At 40.6% G+C, this 26,808-nt stretch overlaps 1 protein-coding gene across 4 annotated transcripts in view; it reads right to left on the bottom strand.

The window, feature by feature from the left end:
• EYA3 (EYA transcriptional coactivator and phosphatase 3) overlaps positions 1-26,808 on the bottom strand; it is a 126,971-nt gene that overhangs the window by 43,760 nt on the left and 56,403 nt on the right. For 3 of the 4 annotated variants that reach the window (XM_089686315.1, XM_089686317.1, XM_089686316.1), the window contains 4 exons: positions 26,030-26,106; positions 19,764-19,938; positions 16,750-16,889; positions 2,136-2,219 (listed from right to left, as the gene is read on the bottom strand). In XM_089686315.1, the coding sequence (XP_089542441.1) occupies positions 2,136-2,219; positions 16,750-16,889; positions 19,764-19,938; positions 26,030-26,106 (476 nt within the window). The remainder of the gene's footprint in view (positions 1-2,135; positions 2,220-16,749; positions 16,890-19,763; positions 19,939-26,029; positions 26,107-26,808) is intronic. The other variant, XM_089686318.1, reaches the window with a different exon arrangement.

Below are 26,808 nucleotides of genomic sequence, written 5' to 3'. Positions count from 1 at the left end.
CAGACAGGCACACAAATTTACACTTCCAATTTTATTAACTGCAAGCAGGAAGGAGTTAAAGTATTTCTAAATTTTGGTACAGTAGTAATGCCAGTTTGTAAAAGTGACACTATTGAAAACTACCTGAATTTATCGAATGTGTTGGTAAAACCACTGAAATGGTTGGCAGGGATTTCCGAATCTGACTCAGGCCACAATGCCAGAAAAGCGTTGTTAGGGCCTTACTGAATTCCCTCAACTCTGTGTTCTAGCCACCAGCAATTCCTGTTGGGATGATGCGGTCTCTTTACAAACAGGCATAGTAGAGTTTCAGCCAGGGGACAGAGCAGCACGGGAGCCTGGGCACAGGTAAGTTATCAGTAAACACCAATGACCAGAGGTTTGGTTTTTTTTTTTTTTTTTTCCTCCCACTAAATACCAAGGAATGGGGAAAATGAATTGCTGCCACTGACACCAGTGAAGGGGGGAGGAGTTTAATACTGCTGTAACTGACACCAATTTAGGGGAGTGTTACATAATAGCAGCCACTGTCACCAGTGACCAGGAGGTGTGGTTTATTATAGTTACCACTGTCCCAAATCGGGGGAGGGCTGTTTATTATTCCTGCCACTCTCACCAATAAAGTGGAAAAAGTGGGGCGTGTAGGGAGTTATCATGGTTGCCAATCTCACCAATGAAGGAGAGGGGAAGATTGCTGCCACTGTCACAGATAAAGAGACGGCTGTTTATTATGGCTATTATTTCCAAAAAAGGAAGAGAGGGAACATTGGCAAAGGAGTTATTATTGTTTCTTCTGTCATCAATGGAGTTTTTAATGGGGCTGCCTCCTGCAACCAAACCCACAGGAGTTTTTGCATTTAATCAAAAGCAGGATGCATACGCAGGTGTGAATGCACCCTAAGTTGGACACTGGTAATGAAAAATATTAACAGTAAACACTGCAAAAAATAAATGCACAACTTCCAGTGAAAGGGATAAAAAAAAAATTAAAAAACAAAAATACAAAGATGTTCTGCCATACTCCCATCCATTACATAGAGTGTGTTTTACAATGTCAGCATACAGTCAGGTCCATAAATATTGGGACATCAACACAATTCTAACATTTTTGGCTCTATACACCACCACAATGGATTTGAAATGAAACGAACAAGATGTGCTTTGACACACATACACCTACCTCCTGGAGAGTGTTCTTGATCTGGCCAACTGTTGTGAAGGGTGTTTTCTTCACCAGGGAAAGAATTCTTCGGTCATCCACCACAGTTGTTTTCCATGGTCTTCTGGCTCTTTTGGTGTTGCTGAGCTCACCGGTGCGTTCCTTCTTTTTAAGAATGTTCCAAACAGTTGTTTTGGCCACGCCTAATGTTTTTGCTATCTCTCCGATGGGTTTATTTTTTCAGCCGAATGATGGCTTGCTTCACTGATAGTGACAGCTCTTTGGATCTCATCTTGAGAGTTGACAGCAACAGATTCCAAATGCAAATAGCACACTTGAAATGAACTCTGGACCTTTTATCTGCTCATTGTAATTGGGATAATGAGGGAATAACACACACCTGGCCATGGAACAGCTGAGAAGCCAATTGTCCCATTACTTTTGGTCCCTTAACAAGTGGGAGGCACATATGCAAACTGTTGTAATTCCTACACCATTCACCTGATTTGGATGTAAATTAAAGCTGACAGTCTGCAGTTAAAGCACATCTTGTTTGTTTCATTTCAAATCCATTGAGATGGTGTATAGAGCCAAAAATGTTAGAATTGTGTCGATGTCCCAATATTTATGGACCTGACTGTATTTCTATTGGCTCAAATAGGTTTCTTAAAATAAGCATGATATGGTTTAACAAAAAATATCTACAGCATACGAAACATGGCATTAGCACAGTACAATGACTAAGCATTCTGGGGCATGGCACAAGTCTTTGTGACAGAACCTGTTAAGCATATGGACCTAATCATACAAGTAGGCTTAAAATAGCTGTATCAGCACAAAATCTACACGGCGAACATAAACAACTTACAAATATCCAGCTGAAAGCTACGTAAAGTGAATCTAACATTTGTTTGATAATTCCAGTTAATGGTGACAAGCAACAACAGACATGAAGAGTGAATATTCTAATCTGTACCTTTCCGTATTTTTGTGCATATGAACCGGTGAGCAGGGAGTGAAAGATGATAATGGTCTCATCTAAGTCCCACAAAAACACACGCTGGGGAAACAAAGAGAAATATATGCAACACAATCCTTATAATGTTCAATAACAGGCATACTGGTCGAAATGAGAGGAGAAGCAGAGGGGTCTACTGCAATGAAAATATGGCAGAGTGATTAAATGGATTTAGGAAATTACACTTCTAAATATTATCAAATTTATTACAGCTGCAATGATAAGAAGAGTGACAGTCTCGTTGAATAAAAATACACAAGCTCATCTAGTTCAACCTATAAAAATGGGGAAAAATGTATACAGTCCTATATCCACAGATGATACAGAGGAAAGAAAAAAAAAAAAAAAACAACAGGCAGGCTCTTTATTGCAGAAGAGACATGCAATTATTTTTTCTTCAGTTCCAGTCAAAAGCTTTGAAAGCCCAAAGAATCTTCATATCCATCAATTCTAGTACTGTTCAATGTCCGTATCTTTTGCCACATGCTACAGTGCAATAGTCCAGCCCCTATGTCACTACTGTATCCTTTAGTGACTTGCAGGACAGGACAGGCTGTCAACAGCGAGCCAACACATTTCACCATGTGTGTAAGATGTGAAAATTTAAGAAAATTACACAAAGTTATTTACATGCTTTTGCCATGGACAAATATGTACAATCTTTGCTTAAGGTAACTGGTGTGTCCACTCTTAGACTTCAAAAACTGCACCTAAACCTTTCTGGTAACTTTCTGGTCGGCTTGGGGAAAGTTGCCATTCTTCCCTACAGACAACTTCAACTCAGGGATTTTTGTTGGATCCCTCAAATTAACCTTTTAAAAAAACAAATAAATAAAATAATAATAATAATAATAATAATAATAATAATAAATACACCTTTTTGTGAGTAAAAAAAAAAAAAGTGCATTTATTTATTTATTTTTTTACCTTGTAGCATGTAAGGCATTGCACTCACGATCATCAAAGCGCAGGTGAAACGGCAAGGTCCTGCAGACACTCAGTACAGCGGAGTGCCTGAAAGATACTGAAGTGCAGGAAGAAGCAATAAACTACGAGAGCACTTACAAGCACCCTTGTGGTTCATTGAGAACTACAAACCGCCGGACACCATGGCTGATGCTACTTGTAGTTCATTCACAGAACTCTGTAAATGAATGACATGGCCATGTGGGCGGAGCCCTGCATGGCCACACTGCTTTTAAATTCTGGCAGAGGGTGAGGGGAGAAGATCCCCCACCTGCTGTCATAAGGAGAAGGGAATCAGGTAGAGAGGTGGCAGAAGCTGGAACATGTTCTATGTTCAACCATAAATTCAAGTGGAACAAGTTCCAAAGGTGAATGTATCCTTTAAGGTCAAGATTCCAAATTAGTAACTTTCTTCTGCTTTAACTGTTCTTTGGTAGATTGTGTCTTTTGTGTTCAGCATTGCAGGTTTGCGGCACAACGTATTTTCCTTACAGCTCATGGATGGATACTTTGATATTTTCCTGCAGAATTTGTGTGCACAATTCAGTATTCTAACTTTCAGGAATGATAGCAAGCCATCCTCATCCAAGGACAACAAAGTAGGCCCAAACAATGCCACTGCCACCACAAAATGCTGCAATTCAGTGTTTGCCATTTCGCCAAACAGAATTCTTTAATCCAAGTCTCCTACATTCACACAGCTTTCTGACTTAACCACATGGTCTTCAGGAAACTGCAGACAGGTAGAAATATTGTTTTTAGAAAGTAGAGGCTTTCTTTCTAAGAAAAAAGCAACACAAGAACTTCCTGGTGCTCCAAATCAAAAACTGATAAATCACGGATGGAGGTATTGCTGCTGACAGTCCACTGTTTGAGGATCCTACGGTAATAAACAAAGAGTTTAAAAAAAACAAAAAACAAAACCGCAAATACTACCATCCAAGACCAAAAAGGCTCTTAATTTGGACAAACAATATGAAAATGAAAAACAAAATAAAACTGAAATGGATTCTAGCTTAATTAACTCACATTCCCAGCAATACACACCAATGGTCTATAGAAACTTATAGGACAAGTCCTATATGTCAGCTTCAGTAATGGGAGTAATATACAGAGCTTGGAATAGCTGCACAGCCTGCAGTCTGTTTATGTATAAACAAGCAGTATGCTCTGGATATCCATGGCCACTAGGGGGGAGATATGGAAACACAGAACACTCTACTTAGTATGATAGCAATTTATTGAAAACAAAGTATCCACTTACATTACACATGGAGATGAGTGCCCGGAAGTGGAGTCAAAACATCCACACACATTGTTTAACTAATTTTCAGCTCTCATTTCCAGGCATAAAAAGGTACAAAGAGTGGGGAACAGCAACACAACAAGATCAACACAGAAACACAGTCAAAAGGACACATGTGCATTAGAAACGAAACGCGTTAGAGAGGTGCCAACCCACATACAGGCCTTAAGTCCACATGGTTTACACGTCTGACCGGTGGCCATTTTGGATTCCTTTGGCTTTTTACTATGTAAGTGTATTACTTGTTTTTACTACACCTTCTGAATAAAATACATACAACACTATTGGATACTTCTTTCTTGGGCTTGTTTATTCTGCGAGCCCCCAAGGTGACTCCTGACACACGAGAGTGCACTATACACCCCCCTGGTGGTTGATGACAGAAGGCGATGCCTGACACGAGTGATCGTGGAATATCCCTCCGACGGCTGCCAATGGTACACCTGGAGACAAGACAGAGTTTTTGGAGGTTGCTGAATTGATGACCACCCTTCCTACAGTGTCCCTCATCCGGTGACCAGGAGTAGGTCTGATTACTCCAATGCGCTATTCTTTGCGCTATCTGGTTAGTGCAATCAACAGTCACATTCTATACAACAGATGTCACGGATTTCCTATGTCACCTTGAATAACCCATTGATATATTGACTTTGGCACCATTGTCACTATACGCGCTATACTTCATTTCTAGGATACCTGAGTCTAATTCAATCATTGGTTTCCGTACCAACCCCTTAATTGTTTATATGCATCTTTTACATTTTATTTGTTTATATTTGTTTTAGCGCTGCATATTTCATGTTTTAGCTATTTATCCGGAGGCCTTTTGAAGTTTTGCCTTTTATGCTAGCGGCTTTATTACCTTTACCACCTTATCTAGCGTTAGTTTTACTCTACTTTTATATATGATTACATGACTATATCTGGAATGTCTGAGTAACTTACTAGGAGCGAACATGTTTAGATGTTCCAGGCTGTTTTAAAAGACAATAATAGTCTGAGCAGCATATTTTGTGATCAAGGTCCCCGTCCTTCTCATGGCCATAGTACACTCTATATACAGTAAGTGATTCTGAGTTGGTGAATGTCAGGCTTGAGAAAGAGGGTGGCACCCTGGAAACTGTTCCCTGCTCAGGAGACCCATGGTTACAGGAAAGAAAATCCTATCATCTTTGGCTTGCCTTAGTGGAGCATTCTGTGTTTCATATCTCCCCCTAGTGGCTATGGATATCTGAAGCATACTGCAGGCTGTGCAACTCTTCCAGGCTCTGTATACTACTCCCACTACTGGAAGTGAGGTATGGGGCTTGTAATGTATCCAATGACAATTAGCGTGTATTGCTGGGTCTGTTAGCTTGTGGAACTTTGGGGGTTAGATAGTGTTATTTACACTTTTGTTGGGTTTTTTTCTGCCTTTCGCCTTGCAACCCTTCCAATGCATACCATTGTTGTTTAGTGTTCTAATGGTGGACATATGACACTGAAATAAGGGTTTTACGTTCCCTAGATGTTAACATGTGGTACTTTGAGATCTCCTAGAGCTTCGGTGTCAAACCTTTTGACCTTCCTGGGCCACACATAAAATAAACTAAACAGCAAAGCTTGGTACACACGCTCCAAATATCAGCAGTAACCAGCCAACATTCTGTATCTGTGTACAGCTGCCTGTCCAACAACAGAACAAAAAGAAATAAGTATGTACCCAACTTAACCGCTTCCATACAGGGCACTTTTACCCCTTCCTGCCCAGGCCAATTTTCAGGTTTCAGCGCTCTCACACTTTGAATGACTATTGCGCAGTCATACAACACTGTACCCAAACTAAAATTTCATCAATTTTCTTCACACAACTAGAGCTTTCTTTAGGTGGTATTTAATCACCACTGGGGGTTTTATTTTTTTGCTAACAAAAAAAACAAATTTTGAAAAAAAAAACAAACATGTTTTTCTTTGTTTCTGTTATAAAATTTTGCAAATAAATAATTGTTCTTCATAAATTTAGACCAAGATGTATTCTGCTACATGTCTTTGGTGAAAATAACCCAAATTAGGATGTATTATTTAGTCTGTAGGAAAGTTATACAGTTCACAAACTATGGTATAGATCTGACAATTGATAAATCCTGAAGTACTGACGGCCAATATAATTTCTTGAGGTCCAAGAATGTCAGAACAGTACAGATATCCCCCAAATGACCCCTTATTGCAAAGCAGACAGTCCAATGTATTTCGTAACAGGCATGGCAAGTTTTTTGAAGCTGTAATTTTTTTGTCAAAATTTTTCGAAAATGAATAAAAAAATTATTTTCACCATTTTTTTTTTAACATACTGTCACCAGTGCAGTACAGCATCATCATATAACTGGCATGGCGGTGATCAGGGACACTGACTGGTGACAGTACGAAAAAAAAATGTATAATTTTTTTTTTTACTACATTTTTTTCTCTTTTTTTAAGATTTTTTTTTTTTCATATTTCACTATGAGCGAAGTAGTATAATGTTACCATATAGTAACATTGTACTACTTTGGGGAAGTGATCAGTATTTATTTATTTATTTATTTTTTTTTTTTTTACACACAATTTTCTTATAGCAAAGAATTTCTTAAGCAAGCATTTACCTGAATGACAGATTCATTCAGGGGTTTTTTTTTGTGCTTAGCTGTGATTTGGCCACAGCTTGTGCATGTGATCGCTGTGACCATTCACAGCTAGCCACACTAGCATACAATGGATGGCATGAAAGGAAGCCATCCATTGTATACAACTGTCATGTGACCTGCTGTGATTGATCAAAGCAGGTCACATGGTACTGGCAATGGGGCCGGTACACAAATCTGTCATGGGCCGTGTACGAGGTACACGGCCGGTGATAGATCGCGCCGCTGCGCGGCTCTGCAGGCAGGCAAACTGCGCATGACTGAAAGGACACCATATGGCATCCACCCGGAGGGACAAGCTTCTCTGGCTATAGTTTAGCAGACCACAAGTTAACAATGGGATTTCAACTATGTGCTGTGTGGGGGGTGTGTGGTTGGGGGGCTGCAACTGAAATCTGGGGGGCTTTGCAGCCTACCCCACAATTCCCTTATATCCAGCCATGCGGTCATTTACTTTCCTGGAGCTACATAGTTACAGTTAGTCTGGCTGAAAAAAGACAAAGTCCATCCAGTTCAACCATTAAAAAAAAAAAAAAGTTATAATCCTATACCCACAGTTGATCCAGAGGAAGGTAAAAAAAACCCCCCCAAGCAAAAGCATGATCCAATTTGCTCCTGCAGGGGAAAAAAATTCCTTCTTGATCCCCCAAGAGGCAATCAGATATTCCCTGGATCAACCTAACCTATAAATGTTAGTATCCAGTTATATTCTGTGTATCCAATAAAAAAACCCAGGCCTTTTTTAAAGCAATACACGGAGCTGGCCAGAACCAACTCTTGATGGAGTCTATTCCACATTTTCACAGCTCATACTGTGAAGAAATCTTTCCGTGTATAGAGATTAAATTTCTTTTCCTCCAGACGTAAAGAGTGCCCCCCTGTCCTCTGTGATGACCTCAGAATAATTACACCGAATTCACTATATGAACCACTGATGTATTTATACATGTTGATCATATCCCCCCTTAATCTCCTCTTCTCAAGAGAATAAATTCAGTTCCTCTAATTTTTCCTCATAGCTGAGCTCCTCCATGCCTCTTGTCAGTTTGGTTGCCCTTCTCTGTACTTTCTCCAGTTCCCCAATGATCTTTTGTAAATTGGTGCCCAAAACTGAACTGCATATTCCAGATGAGGTGTTACTAATGATTTGTACAGGGGTAAAATGATGATATCTCTCTCTCTGGAGTCTATACCTCTTAATAAAAGAGAGGATTTTGCTCGCTTTAGAAACCGCAGCTTGGCATTGCATGCCATTATTAGGCCTGTGATCTACCAGAACTCCAAGATCCTTCTCCACCATTGATTCCCCCAGTTGTACTCCCCCTAGTATGTATGATGCATGCATATTCTTAGCCCCCTAAGTGCATAACCTTACATTTATCAACATTAAACGTCATTTGCCACATTTGCCCAATTAAACAGTGCACTGAGGTCGGCTTGTAAATTGGAGACATCCTGTAAGGACGTTATTCCACTGCACAGCTTGGTGTCATCTGCAAAGACTGAAATGGTATTCTTAATCCCAGACCCTATATTGTTTATAAATATATTAAAAAGTAAGGGTCCCAACACTGAACCTTGGGGTACACCACGAAAAACCCTAGACCATTCAGAGTATGAATCATTAACCACTACTCTCTGAATAGAAACTTTTAGCCAGTTTTTTATCCATTTACATACTGATTTTTCCAAGCCTGTAGACTTTACCTTACACATAAGCTGTGTATGGGGAATGGTGTCAAGTGCTTTTGCAAAAACCAAGTATACCACGTCCACCGTCACCCCTCTGTCCCAAGGTTTTGTGTTCACCTCCTCAAAAAGAAACCAAATTTGCTTGAAAACTTCTGTCTTTCATGAATCCATGCTGTCTGTTGCTTAAAATATTTTTTTCCAGCAAGAACTCATCTATGTTGTCTTTTATTAAACTCTCCAGTATCTTCCCAACTATAGATGCTAAACTAACAGGTCTATAATTACTTGGTAAAGATTATGACCTCCTTTTAAATATTGGCACCACATTGGCCTTTTGCCAGTTCAGTGGTATTATGCCAGTCAATAAAGATTCACTAAAAATTAGAAACAATGGCTTTGAAATGACAGAGCTCAATTATTTAAGGAAGGGTTGTAACAGCGCAAACACTGCAAAGTCCTGGGAAATGGTAGTATGGGGTGATCGTGGTATTAGTGGCTACTGTATGAAGAGCGTAGGATTCCGTGTGGCACTGATTTCTCAATTATTTAAGGACCTGTGGGTGTATGCCATCCAGTCCAGGTGCTTTATTCACCTTTATACTGTCTAAATATTTTTGGATCATATCAATTGTGAGCCAATATGAATCATCTGGAGCGGTGTCAATACCATGCCGATTATGGACAAGAGCTCCCCGATGCTCCTTTGTATACACAGAGGTGAAGAAGGTATTCAATAAATTTGCCTTCTCTTTATCCCCAGTCACCCACCCTCTAGATTATTTTGTAAAGGGCCTACATGCTCGCACCGGACCTCTTTACTATTAATATATTTGAAGAATTGTTTGTAACAGCAGAGAACATGAACATGGGAATTGTCTGGCAAGAACTGAATTTGGGTGGGTGGCAATGTATTGTTGTGGGTATAAATTACTTTGTCCCACAATCAATTGGTACAAATCTTTCGTGAAAAACAGCGAAGGTGATAAGCGCTAGTGCTGGAAGCGAACGAGGCCGATCCTGCTAACACTGCATTTTTGGGGACACTATACAAAGCAGGCACTAATAGAGTTCTGTTCATGATCATTGTATTGATCCGTACAAACACTATACTAGTAATAGGGGTGATCAGCAACCTATAACGTGAGTGCGATAAGTGTGCAGACAATCTAACGCTAGCTGACCCTGGCTGGGAGGGACCCTGACGCTATTCGATGTCGCTAGTGGCAGGAATACAGTGATCAGTGAAAAATTCTATATACTGACACTGTACTAATGGCACTAGCTAGGTGACAGGCCAAAGGGTTAATAAAGGCAATCAAAGGGTTAAATATGCTAACTGAACATGTGTGTGTAAAATGTAGTGCTTTTACTCGGTGCAGTGTTCTCTCTTCTCTCCCTGGACCGACCTTAATTTTTTTTTTTTAATTCTTACAATGGTATTTGCCATTTTATTTTTTTTAGCTTTATTTTTTAGCCATCCCGATCAAGTGTGCTTACAGTGAAGCACACCCCCCCCCACCCCCTAGTAAAACACTCCCTACACACAATTAACCCTTTGATTGCTCCTCACATTAACTCCTTCCTGCTCAGTGTCATTAGTACAGCATCAGTGCTGTTTTTTAGCACTGATCACTGTATTGGTTATTACTCTGGATGTCAATGACACCAAGTCAGTTCCCCCCCCAGAGTCAGAATGCCTGCTGCAGTCCCGTTAAAAGTCGCTGATAGCCGCCATTACTAGTAGGGAAAAAAAACAAAAAACAATTCCAGTATCTATAATGCCATTTGTAAATGCTATATCTTTCACGTAAAACCACCGAAAGAAAGCTGACTCTGTGGGAGAAAAAAATGATGCAAATTTCATCTGGGTGCAGCATTGCATGACCGTGCAATTGCCAGTTAAATTAATGCAGCGCTGTAACGCAAAACAATGGCTTGGTCAGGAAGGGGGGTAAATCCACTGGAGGGCAGGTAGTTAAGTAAACCTGTGCTTTTTGTTATTATTATATAGGATTTATATAGTGCCAACAGTTTGCGCAGCACTTTACAATATAAGGGAGACAGTACAATTACAAAACATTTCAGTACAGAAGGAATAGGAGGGTCCTGCTCGTGGCGCTTACAATTTAAAGGCTGTGCTTTGCAGGGCAGATACTAGGTTTACAATACTGCCAGTCAGGGGCGGACTGACTACTCATGGGGCCCCCGGGCAATAGGGAATCATGGGGCCCGTGTCCTCGCCCACACTTAAACCACACCCAAAAAAGCCTATGAAATGTACCAGGGGCATCTCATGGGGCCCCCTACTGACCCCGGGCCCTTGGGCAGTGCCAGAGTTCCCAAATAGTCAGTCCGCCCCTGCTGCCAGCCAATGAAGCAGCTCTTACTTGCGAGTGTACATGCATTTTTCTCATTTCTGGTTTTTTCCCCACTTCCTGTTGTGTTCAAGATAGAAAAAAGTGAAGACTCCTGAATGTGACACAGACAATAGATACAAAAAAAGTAAAGTGGAGTCAATTATTTCCTACTGCATCCAAGAAGGAATCTTCAGAAATACACTACATTGCAAAAAGTATTGGGACAACCTTTCCAAATCATTAGATTCAGGTGTTCCAATCACCTCCATGGCCACAGGTGTATAAAATCAAGTTCCCAGGCAATGTAGACTGCTTCTACAAACATTTGTAAAAGAGTGGCTTGCTCTCAGGAGCTCGAAACAGCTGAAGCACAGTGAGCAGAAGTCACCAACTGTCTGCAGTGTCAATAGCTAAAGACCTCCAAACTTTGTGTGGCCTTCAGATTAGCACAACAGTGCATAGAGAGCTTCATGGAATGGGTTTCCATGGCCGAGCAGTGCAATGCAAAGCATCAGATGCAGTGATGTAAAGCACGCTGCCACTGGACTCAGTGGAGATGTGTTCTCCAGAGTGACGAATTACACTTTTCTGTCTGGAAATCTGATGGACGTTTTTGGGTTTGGTGGTTGCCAGGAGAACGTTACTTGCCTGACTGAATTGTGGCAATTGTAAAGTTTGGTGGAGGGGGGGATTATGGTGTGGGGTTGTTTTATCAGGGGTTGGGCATGGCCCTTTAGTTCCAGTGAAAGGAACTCTTAAGGCGTCAGCATACCAAGACATTTTGGACAATTTCATGCTCCCAACTTTGTGGGAACAGTTTTGGGATGGCCCCGTCCAGTTCCAAGATGACTGCGCACCAGTGCAAAAAAGCAAGGTTCATAAATGGATGAGCGTGTTTGGGGTGGAGGAACTTTACTGGCCTGCAAAGAGTCCGGATCTCAACCTGATAGAACACCTCTAGAATGAATTAGAGCGGAGACTGCTAACCAATCCTTCTCGTCCGACATCAGTGCCTGAACTCACAAATGCGCTTCTGGAAGAATGGTCAAACATTCTAAACCTTGTGGACAGCGTTCCCAGAAGAGTTGAAGCGGTTATGGCTGCAAAAGGTGGGCCAACTCAATATTGACCCCTACAGACTAAGACTGGGATGCTATTAACGTTCATGTGCGTGTAAAGGCAGGCGTCCCAATACTTTTGGCAATATAGTGTATATTAGATACAAATACATCACTGATTTCAACATTGTCTGATAATTAGACATTGGGATTTACTAAAGGCAAATATACTGTGCACTACAAGTGCAGTTGCTCCAGAGCTTAGGAAATGAGGTAAAGCTTCCCTTTGCAAAGAATACCCAATCACCTGCAAAAAAAATAAACACATTTTTGCTTACACATGATTGGATGATAGAAATCAACCAAGCCTCCCCTCAGATCTAGAGCAGCCTCTCTCAACCAGGGTGCCTTAAGGTTTCTTCAGGGGTGCCTTGGCAAAATGCCTAAAAATTGCATAAAAACTTGTATACAAGCCAGCAGGCGGAACCAGGCTGTCTTTTAGTTACATTGTGCACCACTAAGAAATTCTAGCCGCCGGCGTCCTGACAATCAATGACATCATCAGTTGATAAGAAGGATGTCAGCTGTCTGCACAGCATCCTAGTTTTACTCTCCCCTGCCCCTCTCCATCAGTGCTGGGGTCACATTAGGTCAGTGATGGAGAAAAACTGAGGGAGAATAGAAACACTGGAATACTACTTATTGTGCAAAAGTGCATTTGAATAAATCACCTCTAATGTTGGGTGTCCTACATGTATGGATGTTGCTGCATTATATAAAACTATTAGAATAGTTTTTCACATTTTATTATGCGGTGCCCTTTTAAAGGGTGCCTCAGGACTGTCTATAATTTTAAACGGTGCCTTGACTGAAAAAAGGTTGAGAAACACTGATCTAGAGCAACTTCACTTGCAGCGCACAGACTAATTGCCTTTAGTAAATAAACCCCAATGTATGTGGTACAAGAGACACAACAAAATCAAACAAAATCAAAAGTGAAGGTAAATCCACAAACCAGCTAAGTGCACTACAAGTCCCAGCTTTCAATGTCCAATGTCAGAGGTATTAATAAGATTCAATTCAAACAGAAGGATGATCAAGGGACATTGATCTAATGAGAGGATCCTCCAGCTTCCAGAAGAGATCCGGGATGATCTAAAACAACTCAAACAACAAGAAAACAAGAGTGTGGGTTCTTCTTTAGCATGACAATAGTCATTTATTAAAAGAAAAAAATAGTATGCTTATAGTTTAAATTCGTGAAATTCACCATGGGTGATAGGAAACACCAATGTGAATACAAAAAGCAAAGCCGCAAAATGCTGTTGTGGTCTTTAGACAGCTGTCAGAGCGGTTCCCTGTGATGCTGGCCAGGGGATCTGGAATTGCTGTTCCAACACATAGCCTTGATTTTGCATCCATCTTGGCAATTCTTACCACTCATGCTGAATTTCAAGAATTTTTACTGTATGCGTGCTATTTTGTTCTTTTAATAAAGGACTACTGTCATGCTGATGAGGATCCCGCACTCCTGTTTCCTTGTTTGAACAATAAAATCCAAATGCTCAAGTGGGACAGCTTCTTAGTTATCATACCATAGCCATAGGTGGATTGTTTCAAAGGGACAGTACTCCTACTTTGCTATTAGGAGCCATCTGATGTACAGTAAAAAAGGTTTGAAACATTCATTTTTTTAAACCATTATTGATCTGTAGCACCAGTAATGCATATAAGCGAATTACAATAGGTAACATAAAAAAGAATCAAAATCTCAGTATTTTCAGCTGAACACATGGAGCTCAAAAACATTCCCAAGTAAACCATTTGTTAAAATTCGTACCTCAGCAATAGCAGATTACAACTTTCATGGTTGCTGGCTCCTGTTCTCCTAGTGCTGCTTCCCTAAACATCCAGTCTTTATAGGAAGAAGTTAACAGTAGACAAAGCAAACTTAAGCCAGTCTGTTTAATTGGAGTAAGGAGGGGGGAGGGGTAAGAATGTGCCTTGCCATCCATAGGGGCTGTGTGCTTCTTTTGATGCACACAATATAAATGAGACACAACTCTAGTCTCTGCAAGCAAAGGTGACTCCATAGGATGCTGCAAGAAATACCTTAGGTTGTGCACCCCTTGGCGGTTAGGGACTGATGTGCATGTACAATATGTATGTATGTAAAGAGCTGCATAAATTGACGGCGCTATAGAAGTACCTGAAATAGATAGATAGAAAGAAGTCACCCTAAAACAGGAAACCTGGAGCAGCAAACATGGCACCAGCTTAAACTGGTACAGGGGTAGGGATTAACACGGGTAAGGATTTGGTTGCCAACTCAGAAAATTATTAAGTCAGCTGCTGAAGGTGCTTTAACCTCTTCATGCCGGCCGAAAGCAAATGTGCGGCCTCCCGGTGTCTGGGCCTAGACGCCAAGCGGCCGCACATCTGCGGTCTATTAAAAAAGAAAATATGTGCTGAGAGCGCGCGCCCTGCGCGCTCCCAGCACACATGCCCGGTACTCACGGAAAGGTCCCGATCTCCTCTTTCTATCGGGACCTTTCCCGATCATGTGACCGCCGTGACAGCGTGTCACGGCAGTCACATGACCCTAAACCCCGCCTCCTGAAACCCTTAAAGGGCCGGGAGGTACTAGCGCGACGGGGTTAAAAAAAACAAAGCTTTAAAATGACAGCTGAAATGTTTTAAGATGTACATGAAATAAGATTACAATGTTACAATCCTCAACTCTAGAAACTGCAACAGTTTCTTAAAGTAGAGCTACACCCAAAAGGGGAAGTTCTGCTTTTAGGCTTTGTCCCCCACTCCCCGTTAAAGATTGGCACCTTTGGGGAGCGAGGGGGTGTGAGAGCAGGTATCCGAATTTGACAGGTACCCACTTCCAGTTCGATCAGCTAAGGCGATCGGAAGCGGAAGTTGTCCTCCCTCCCCGTAGTCTTCTGAGACACGTGACAGGTCCCAGAAGACTACAGGACCATTCACAAAGCGCAGCGCTCCTAGCGCATGCACAGTGGGCACATACAGCTCGCAGCTTCACAGCCAGGAGCCCACACTGAAGATGCCTGCGCAGGGAAGAGAAGACGGCCAGTGAAGCCAGCCATGGTGAGGACACCACTGGACCGAGGGACAGGTGTCTGTATTTTAACCACTAGCCTACAGGGCACTTATACCCCCTTCCTGCCCAGGCCAATTTCCAGCTTTCAGCACTGTCACACTTTGAATGACAATTGCGCAGTCATGCAACACTGTACCCATATGAAATTTTTAGCATTTTTTTGAGACAGATAGAGCTTTCTTTTGGTGGTATTTAATTACCTCTGGGATTTTTTTGTTTCTTAAACAAACCAAAAACCACTGAACATTTTGAAAAAAAAAAAGTTTTTTCTTAGTTTTTGTTATACAATTTTGTAAATAAGTGATTTTTCTCCTTCACTGATGTGCGCTAATGAGGCTGCAGTGATGGGCACTGATAGGCTGCACTGATGGACACTGATAGATGGCACTGATGAGGAGGCACTGGTAGGTTGCACTGATGGGCATCACTGATGGGCACTGAAAGGCAGCACTGACACATGACACTGATATATGGCACTGATAGGCGGCACTGACTGGCACTGTTAGGCGGCACTGATAGGCGACACTGACTGGCACTGATAGGTGGCACTGACTGACACTGATGGGTGACATTGAAAGGCAGCTCAGATGGGCACTGATATGTGGCATTGATGTGCACTGGTATGCACTGATATGTAGCATTGATGTGGCACTGGCATGTGGCACTGATGAGCACTGACAGGTGGCACTGCTGGAGCTACACTGATCTTCAGGGCACACTAATCATCAGTGCCCTTATGATCAGTGTACATGTCCCCTCTGCGGAAAGCCAATTACCGGCTCTCCTCACCTCTCGAGCTGTCAGCGTGACAGCTCGAGAGGAGAGAAATGCCGATAACCGGCATTTCCGTGTTTACATGTGATCAGCTGTGATCGGCTCTTTCCGTGATCCGCTGTGTCCAAAGGGACACAGCGCACTGGCAATCGCCACGCTCCATGCTCCCTGAGCCGCTCATGTACGTTGAGAATGGAAGGACGTCATATGACGTCCTATTCGAACGAGAGAACCACCTTGCGCCCGTCATTGTACTATATGGCGGGCGGAAGGTGGTTAAAAGACAGTTTTTGTAGTTTCTGACTTTTATTTTATTTTTATACAACTGGAACATCTGTTTTAACATCTTTATGTACAGAAATATCTTACCAACATTGATATAGCAGGGCTCGAGAGAACAATGTACAATTTATAAACTGGTATTTGAAATATAGAATCCAGCATAATCTCTGAAGATGCAAGAGGTCAGGTTTATCCATGTACATCAAGAAAACAGTCTCAGCAAAAGTAATGTTTGCCATGAGATGGTTTTATATCAAAAGTATCATTAGCCTAGAGACTTGCTACATTCACTTTTATAACATGCATCTCCTCTCATCTCGTCAGATTAGTCTACATTCATATCAGCTTACCTCAAGATCACCATGCTGTGGCGACAAGGAGTCAGCTTTCTTACCCTTCCCCCTGTTCTTTACTGGCATATTCTTCTTACTTTGTTCTTCTGTCTCTTTGCTGCTCATTGCTCTCATGGGCTGGCCTGCAGCAGGATCACCTAAAAGAGTATTTATGATGTAAGTATAGCCACTTTAGCTACTTAAGCACGTGACTGGTTTCTACAAGCAGCAACCTCCTATTCATGATTATGGGCTTAAAACCTGATCCATGTGGCTTAAAATAAAATGCATATACGGATTTAAGAAAAAAAAATATATTTCTCGAACATTTCCACCACCAGTGGCTCTGGGTAGATGTGTATGCGTTTTTGCTGGAGCTGGTTAAAGGCTATCTAAAACCCATGCACAAAAAATATAATATGTTCCAGCTAACAATTGATATGGTGGTTGTATAAGGTTTGAGTTTTTTGGGCCAAGAACGGTTTCAACAGTACAGGAACTACCTGCTGAATTTGTCAAGAATGCAATATTCTTATCACTTCCTGTGGGCGGAACTGCATAAACAGTGTTATCTACCTTCTGTATACTACTAAGCTCTCTTCCACCATGTCATGATGGACAGGAAGATATAGTTGAAATCTAGCCCTGGTGACATAGCGCCCTTCATAAAAAATGTAGAGTAAGCATAGTCACCCTACCCTACAGAAAGGGTAATAACAGGATTATTAGATTAAAATAAAAGGAAAAAACCTTATTAAAAAAAAAAAAAATACAAATTCTTCATTTAAAGTGGTTGTAAAGGCTCAAGGTTTTTTACCTTCATGCATTCTGTGCATGAAAGTAAAAAAACCTCTTCTGTGTAGCATCCCCCCACCCCCCCCTAATACTCACCTAAGTCCCCTCTCGATCCAGCGATGTGCACTGGAGTCTCGGCTATCTCCTCATTGGCTGGGAAAGCAGCGGGAGCTAATGGCTCCTGCTTCTGTCAATTACAGCAGTGAGCAAATAAGAAGAGAGGGGCAGGGCTGAGCTGCGGCTCCGTGTGTGAATGGACACATGGAGCAGCAGTTGGGAAATGCGCATGCTCGGGTGCCCCCATAGTAAGCTGCTTACTGTGGGGGCTCCCGACAGGAGGGAGGGGCCAGGATCGCTGGCAGGGGACCAGAGAACAGGAAGATCCGGGAAAAACTATTACACAGAGCAGGTAAGTATACACGTTTTTTTTTTTAAATTAAGCCTTTAGAATCACTTTAAGGACTGGTAAGCTGATATACAACTATTTGTTTTTAGATTTATTAAAAGAAGAAGTCTTCCCTTTAGGGATTTAGTGCTGGATTAGAGTAATTGTTAGGGAGCGTGTTTAGGTGTTATTAGACAATGCAATGAGGGGGTGTACTGGCAGTGCTTAAACTCTCCATAGGATCCAAAGGAGAGCGTATACTGTATGTGCGCAGGTCCCAGTGCTAAGATTTTGACAAGGGGCTGAAAGGAATAGAGAAGATGCATGGACAATATCTTGATGGATTGGGGACAGATTAGTATAAACCGATTTGGGGGGTGGGGTTACATAATATGTGCAATTGCAATATATATATATATATATATATATATATATATACATACACACACATACATACATACACACACACACATATATATAAATAATGATGCAGCGCTAATATACAATTTCAACAAACATGTATAATAATATATGACAGATGAAATAAAAAAAAATGATGAAGTCATGAGGTCACGTGACGCAGTGCGTCGACGGCACTAACGTGTGATGCACTTCCGGCGTGGCGCCATCTTTGTATACCCAACAAGTGCTTTTTCTTCATGCAGTACACCTGGCATATTGTATTCCACCTGGTTACAAGCTGTATACTGTGCTCATTGGATTCTACCTTGATATATACTGGACTCTACTCCATGCAAGCTATATACATGAGTGCACCTTTGGCTTATTTTATTTATATGCCATTAAACAGTATTACACTATGGAGATTTTGTTCTCTGTTATATGGGCATATGATTTATGGTATCTATGAGAGTGCTAAGCGGCCTGCAAACCAGTCCATGGAATGGTGAATAATTATTACCTGTTGGCATCATCCTAATGATAGAGTGGCTACTCTGAGGACCTAGAGGAGTTTTTTTTGCTTTGTGGCCCTGCAGGGTCATGAAGTGGAGGTGAGAGGCCATTCTAGCCATTCCGTTGGGGATCACACTGAGGGTGTTTGACATCCACATCGTGCATGAACGGGAAGATCACTACACTTATTTATGGACTTTTAAGTCACTTTATGTGTGATGCGAGTCTCACATAGTGTGCTGTTCTGATCCCTAGTAGGGATTCACATCATTTTTTTGCTATTATTGTGTCCCATCAGGGACTTGGAGGTCACGTTTAATATATCCACATTTGGATTGGAGTCACTCTTGCTGTGTGATCAGTTTTATGTCTAATTTCTAGATTTTATATCTGATCTGTCTATTATATATTTATCTGATCTGTCTATTATATATTATCAAACATGTTTGTTGAAATTGTGTATAGACCTTATGGTATGGGATTGGATGTTAGCTGCTTTTTAGTATCGATATTTATTTCTATCCATTTACATAAGAGCGCAGGAGGATTTATTTCTTTTTTGCAATTGCACTATAGATGCAGTTCGTTTAGAAAGTGAAAGTAAAGACAAATGTTTAAGATAAATTGTGCTTTTTGCACATCACTGGAACTGAGAAGACCCTGCACAAATTTAGTATAGTAATAATGTGTGGGCTATTAGCAAAGAATTCAAAAGTAATTTGGGCACAGAACAGGTAAACCAAAGAAAGGGAACAAGTGAGTATCAACTAAAGTTTTGCCAGTGGCTATTGGGTTTTTGCTTAGCAAAAACATTATAACATTAAATTATTTTTGACCTGAACATATAGGGTCTGAAGTAACCTTAGTTCATATTGCTATCCTGTTATACTCTCCAATATCTTTCTCCATACAAATGAAAATAAAATGATGTACACACCAGAAATTGGTGTTTGTATCTGCAAAGGGGAAGTAGTGTCTGTCTTGGTCTCTTGAAAATCTGGTGTCACAGGGTTGCTTTCTGTAGAGCCAGGGGGCGATACTGTTGTGAAGTTTTGGTTTGGATAACAATGCTGGTACTGATTTTGTCCAAGGATGGTATATGTGGGATATTCCTATAAAAGTAAAAGAGAGAAACAGTCAGAGGTATACATTTTCAGTGGCTAGAACGTATTATTGTAAGGGTTACTAGAAATTTGATTTTTTTTTAAATTACTTTCAATATTTAAATTTTTGGTTTTTGTTCCATTAAGGCATTTTTATTTGCAGGTTTTATAGATTTTTTTTTTTCCCTCTAAAGACTTTTTTTTTGTAAGTTAACCTTAATTTCAATAGTTGAGGACTACTTTTTTTTTTCTTTTTCCTTCACAAAGCACATAGTATTTATTTTTATTTGTGTTCAAAATAGCAGTCCAACATCACTAACCAGATCAACCACTGTTTTTGGTATAAATTATATTTCTACATGGCAAATAATTTACAAGTAGGTGTAGTAGAGTTATAGAAAACCAACAAACCCCACAGTCATGACATGCATGCCTCGGATTCTGTGCAATTGAATTATTGATAATGGAAGGGGACACATTCCAAATAATAGCAGTGTGGAGTTCAATTAGTGAGGTTATTCAGTCTGTGAAAAAAAGGTAAACAGGTAGCCCTTACAGGGGAGTGGACATTTTTTGAAAAACTACTTGTCCAAGGACTAAATCGGGGTCCCAATCTCCCAATCTACTTGTCCTGATGAAAAAAAAAAAAAAATTAACCAAAACCGTATTTAAATAAAGGTCTTAATTGTTATACTACTGAATGAGACGGTTTTATCACTAGGGATTTTCAATGGATGCATGCCCCATTAAACCTTGAAATGGCTTTGCCAGGATGAAAAATACAAAGGATTGATGTTTATTAGGCACAGGTGCTTTTAGGAATGTCTGGGGCTTTTAAAAACAAAAAGGGGCTTTATGGCAACTTAAACGTGTAATATTTTTTAACATTGTGCTGTTTATCTACTCCTTGCCTCCCTGCCTGTCTACAGGACCACACCCAGGGACTAGCAGGGATGGGAGACACCTTAGCACATCTGTGCTAGTGTGGTCAATTGTCCTTCCTTCTTTCAGAATGGGAGCTACAGGATGCCATGCTGACGCATGGTATGCCTGTAGTCCCCATAGGCAGTCTGCTGCCGTCTAGCCTTTTACAAGATAAGTGACACTGGCTCCTGTTTGAGGAGCAGCTGCACATTTGTGTAGTGGAGTGGACCAAGCGGCCATATTATTCCTAAAACACAAATATTATATTTATCTGGCATAATATGTATGTGCATATATTTATATGCAGGATGTGTGATGTCAGGAGAAGGTGCCGATTATCGCAGCGTCCGGCCCACACTTGTAGCCAATGGGTGAAGAGCTGAATAGCGGTCAAGTGACAACATGTAAAATTAGCCAAAAAAGGTATTTACAAAAAGATTCCCTTCAGTTTTATGAGCTGGTCCCTGAAATTTATAAACAAAAGCCTGCAGACCTGTAGCCCACCTGATGAATTTACAGGAATTAGGAGGAGCTTGCAATGCAAGTAAATGTGTCAGTGTTTGCTGTGCAAATGGAGGAAGGCTTCATGAGCCCTTAGAACAGAGGGGCCCAAAGTGAATGAATGGAGCATGTTTCTGGTGTGTCATTATGGCACCAATTCTGTGTGGACATATTTATGATTGCTTCAATACTGCAGTGATTAGTGAATGACAGAACGATACTAAGCGTCTCTGCTGAGTTTTCTGGTTTTATCAGTACAGTACTTATGTAGTCTCCAAGGATATGCTTGTGTAAGACACAAGTTCTGTGATCATGATCTTGCTACTGGTATAAGTCTTTGTAAATTAGTTTTCAATCTGTACACTGCGTGCGAGCGTGTTGTGGGTGGGAGGGAAACAAAAAGGTAGATGGCCTGGGGAATAAAAAGCATAAATCCGGCCCTGATGATACAGAATAAACGCAGTCCCAATTGGCACCTTACAGGGAAAAAACAAGTGACAATGACCAGAGGGTGAAACCACAGCATGCAGTGGGGGATGTAGGCATCCAACACACTCTAAAGTGTCGGATGCAGAAGATTTTAGTTCTGCAAAAAAGAGATGATTAATAAAATGGCAAATAGCAGTACTCTTCTTTTACAGGGTGCTTTTTATTGTTTTGTGGCAGAGTAAGTTTAAGAGACAGGCCCTTATCTTTTGAAGTGCTCCCACATTGGCTGTTAATTAAGCCAAAAATGTAGACATAATGTGAAGAGCATTGCCCTTTATATGAAGATAAAAAAAAAAAAGATATGGCATCAATGGCTGCACATATTGACACTTCTATGGTATTATCTGTGTTACAAAGTTACACAGTAAGCCTAAAAAAAAAAAAAAAAAAAAAAAACCACACATGTACTGACATTTGTTTGGTTTTAAGCAGCCAGATCTACTGCCTTCCATATTTTAGCATACAGTCATGGGTAAAAATATTGGCACCCCTGCATTTCTGATAATGCACCACTTCGCCCAGAACACTGTTGCAATAACAAATGTTTAGGCATTCTCATGTTTATTTCTTTTGTTTGTATTGGTATGACACAAAAAAATGGAGAAACAAAAAGCCAAATATGACACATTTCACGCAAAACTGCAAAAGTGGACTGGACAAAATTGGCACCCTCAATGTAATATTTGGTAGCACACCCCTTGCAAAAAAATAACTAAAATCAATCGCTTCAGGTGACCATTGATGAGTTTTTCTACGCCTCTTTTTTTCGCAAACAGCTCCAGGTCTTTCAGATCGGGGTCCTCAGGGGTGTTGAAATTTTGTACAAAACTACTTGTGCAAGGAACCAATTTGAAGTCCCAATCTACTTGTCCTATTAACAAAAAATAATTTTAACCAAAACCATATTAAGTCTTTATATACAAAACGGTAAAAAACTCCTGCGCGGCTATCTTCAATTTGATCTACTGAGCTGCCGCTGACACCTGATCCTCTCCTTTTAGATGGATAAATGATATGTGTAGTGTAATATGTGTAATATGTGTAGCGCTGCTAAAATTAAAACATATATCCAAAAGTGCTTAACCTTATTGTGAACCAATTAAAATATTTATACAATAAACAAAGATATTCGGTGATTATAGCACTCAGTGATTCCTTATCGTGAAATATATATCACTGTATAGGTGATTATAATATACGTGCAGATAATAACTTCAATATAGTGCTTGCAACACACACTGGTAGTAAATGGTGATACATGTCCACAAGCAGAGCAGTTTTGACCATGTGGAACTCAAAACATCATGCACAACTTCTAAGTGCTGGTGATGGGTGAGAATCCTATAATGGCTAGCGTGCCCACTCACCCGCAGGGGCCAAAAAGCCTTTTGGATCACTCCAGGATCCTACTAGTTATCCAAGTTAGAAGTGACTTTTTTGGCTCCAAACAGACTCACTCCTCCTCCTTCCACTTATCCTCCACGGACAGACACCAGTATATAAGCTTATGGACTCATATCTTCTGCTCATAATTTGGCAGTGCGTCTTTATGTATGGTGATAATATCCATGAATGTGTAATTATTGTCTTTGCGGATCTTTGCCAGCTCTGGATCACTCTCATAATTATCGGCATCCAACTTGTAGTAGAAGACCCCCAGAGCTCAGAGCTCCTCCAAGGAAACTGGCTGTTCAGGCTCCAAGTGGTGCACCAAGTGGTGAAACTTGACAGTAAGGCAGAGCTACAGTCATTTATCCATACAACTGCACCCACTTTTTTTTTTTTTTTTACACATTTACCCATACATGCACATAGGCACACACAGTCACTTACCCATACATGCACATGGTCACTTTTCAGAAAATCACGCAATAGGGACACAGCTAAAATACCTAGCGATAAAACTGTCTAATTCAGTAGCATTATAATTCAGATAGCTGTCTCTTTTTTACATAAAAAGCCCCAATGAGGAAAAAAACCCAAACAAACCTAATTCCTTCAGGTTACCCTCACACACGGAAGCACTTTGGTGCTCAGTACAAGCGCATACTGAGCAGCCAAATCAAGCTCCAGTGTCCACTACTTTAACCCGTTCCCTTCCAGAGCAGTTTTTGCATTTTTTTTTTGCACATGTGTAACCACTTCCCACCCAGGCCAATTCTGGCATTTCTCTCCTACAAGTAAAAAGCTTCTTTTTTTTTGCACTAGAAAATTATACCAAATCACCAAACATTATATATATTTTTTAAGCAGTGGGTGTTGCAATTTTTTATGTCAGCGATTTATCAAATGCAATTTTTATGGAAAAAATATACTTTAATGAATTTTAACGCAAAAAAAAACCCCAATACAATACCCAATTTTTGGTAAAATCTAAAATATGTTACGCAGAGTAAATAAATGCCCAACATGGCACGCTTTACAACTGCGCATGCTCGTGGAATGGCCCCAAAATACAGTACCTAAAAATCTCCATAGGCGACGCTATAAAAATGTTTACAAGTTACCACAGTTGAGAGTTACAGAGGAGGTCTAGCCCTAGAATTATTGCTCTCAGTATATTGTTCACATTGATACTTCACATGTGGTGTGAACCTTTGTATGCATTCGCTTCTGTGCGCAAGCACAGGGGAATGAGGGCGCTTTGACATGTTTTTTATATATATTTTTTTTTATTACATTGTCCCTTTCATTTTTTTTTTGTATCACTTTTATTCCTATGAGAAGGTATGTAAACATCCCTTGTGATAGAAATAAGGTATGAGAGGTCCTCTTTATGGAGATATCTGGGGTCTATACGACCCCAGAGCTTTCCTCTACCCTGGAAAGAATGACGAAAAAAAAAAAATGTTGATCTCTGCTTTCCAGGAAAAAACATGTAATTGTTTACACATCACAGGTGCTCTATGGGACTGAGATCTGGACTCTTTGCTGGCCAGTTCAGTACTCTTCAGTGCTTTCCCTTAAACCATTTCTGGGTGCTTTTTGATATGTGCTTTGAGTAATTGTCCTGCTGTAAGACCAATGACCTCTGACAGAGACCCCACATTCTGACACTGGGCCCTACATTGCACACCAGAATTCTTTGGTAGTCTTCAGATTTCTAATGCCACAGTCAAGACATCCAGTACCTGAAGCAGCAAAGCAACCCCAAAACATTCACCATGCTTGACTGTAGGGATTGTATTCATTTCTTTAAAGGCCTCATTGCTTTTTCGGAAAACAGTAGAATGATGGGCTTTACCAAAAATCTGTAATTTTGTTTCTTCTGTCCACAGCACATTCTTCCAAAATAATTTGGCTTCCTCAAGTAAGTTTTGGCAAACTCCAATCTGGCTTTTTTACGTTTCTGTGTCAGCAATGGGGTCCTCCTGGGTCTCTTACCATAACATTCCTTTTCATTCAGATGGTGACATATAGTGCAAGCTGACATAGCTGTACCCTGTGCCTGAAGGTCAGCATGAATTTGTCTGGAAGTTGGTTGAGGTTCTTTGTTTACCATTCAAACAATCCTTTGTTGCAATCTTTGATCAATTTTTCTCTTTCGTCCATATCCAGGGAGATTGCTACAGTGCCATGGGCTCTAAACGTCTTGACAATGTTGCACACAGTGGACACAGGAACAGTAAGATCTCTAGAGATGGACTTGTAACCTTGAAATTATCCATGCTTTTCCACAATTTTTGTTCTCAAATCCTCAGACAATTTTTTTGCTGCTCTCTCTCTTCTCCATGTGGCACACAGAGATACACAACAGAAAGGTTGAATCAATTTTTCACAATTTTAACTGGTTGCCAGTGTGATTTCTATATTGCCAGTACCTGTTAATTGATACAGGTGAGTTTAATTACAAATTACAGGAGCATCAAAAACTTGGAATGCAATTATTTCTTACAATTTTAAGAAAAGGTCAATTATTTTGTCCAGTCAATTTTTGGGGTTTTGTGTGGAATGTGTCAGATTTTGCTTTTTGTTTCTCCACTTTTTTGTGTAATTCCAATGCAAAAATAAACATGAGAATGCCAAAACGTTTGTAACTGCAACAATATTCTGGGCGAAGTGGTGCATTACCTGACAGAAAAGGAGGTGTGACAATATTTTTGGCCATGACTGTACATGGAGGAAAAAAGGGAATGTACTCAAGCCACAGTTCTAAAAAACTTTCAGGTTACGTTACAGATGTTACCTGGTTTGAGATGCTGGTAACTGTTGGGGTTGTGATGTTTGATGGTGATGTGCTTGATATTGCATTTGTAGTAGAGGCTGTGAGAAAACAGTGTTGTTGAAAAATAAGACATTATAATTAAAAAAAAAAAGCTATATCCTGCATACAAAATGATCGTAGCTTATCATAAAACTATATTCACAATAAAAATCTTTTTCTTGGACTCCAATGAGAGACACAGGAAGATTTCAGCATTTTGGGTTATACTGCTGCCTACAGGAAGCTTGGACACTGGCCTACGATAACTCCTGCAAACTACCAGCATGCCACAGTTTTGTACAAAGCAGTAACGAGAGCATGATCATAAACAAAGCAGGTTGGGAAATGTGTCTCTCAAGGGACTCCAATATAGTGGTTATATGGTGAGTACAAAGATTCTATTTTCTTTTTTGTCTATTGAAGGACACAAGAAATCTCTAATCTTCAGGACATCCAAAAGCATTCCAACTGAGGAGTGGGCATCACAGCAAACAATCACTAACAAAAATATACAACAGAAATTTGGAGGCTGCTGCAGCTTGAAGGATCTTACGCCCAATGTGGACATCATGGGAGGCCGAAACGTCCACCTGATAGAACATAGAGAACAGGTAAACAGAAGTTCAGGTGGCAGCCTTGCAAATCTGGGAAACAGTTTCTTGATGCAGAGAAGGCCAAGAAGCACCCACAGATCTAGTAGAGTGTGCCTTCACAGAAAAAGGTAGAACCCAATCCTTAAAATCATAGGCTTGGATGATGGT

The sequence above is a fragment of the Staurois parvus genome, unplaced genomic scaffold (assembly GCF_062004578.1).
Source record: "Staurois parvus isolate SC_StPar_1 unplaced genomic scaffold, SC_StPar_1.0 ptg000394l, whole genome shotgun sequence".
NCBI classification, from domain to species: Eukaryota; Metazoa; Chordata; class Amphibia; order Anura; family Ranidae; genus Staurois; species Staurois parvus.
The sequence above is the reverse complement of the archived record's forward strand: the minus strand, read 5'-3'. Positions and strand labels throughout refer to the sequence as shown.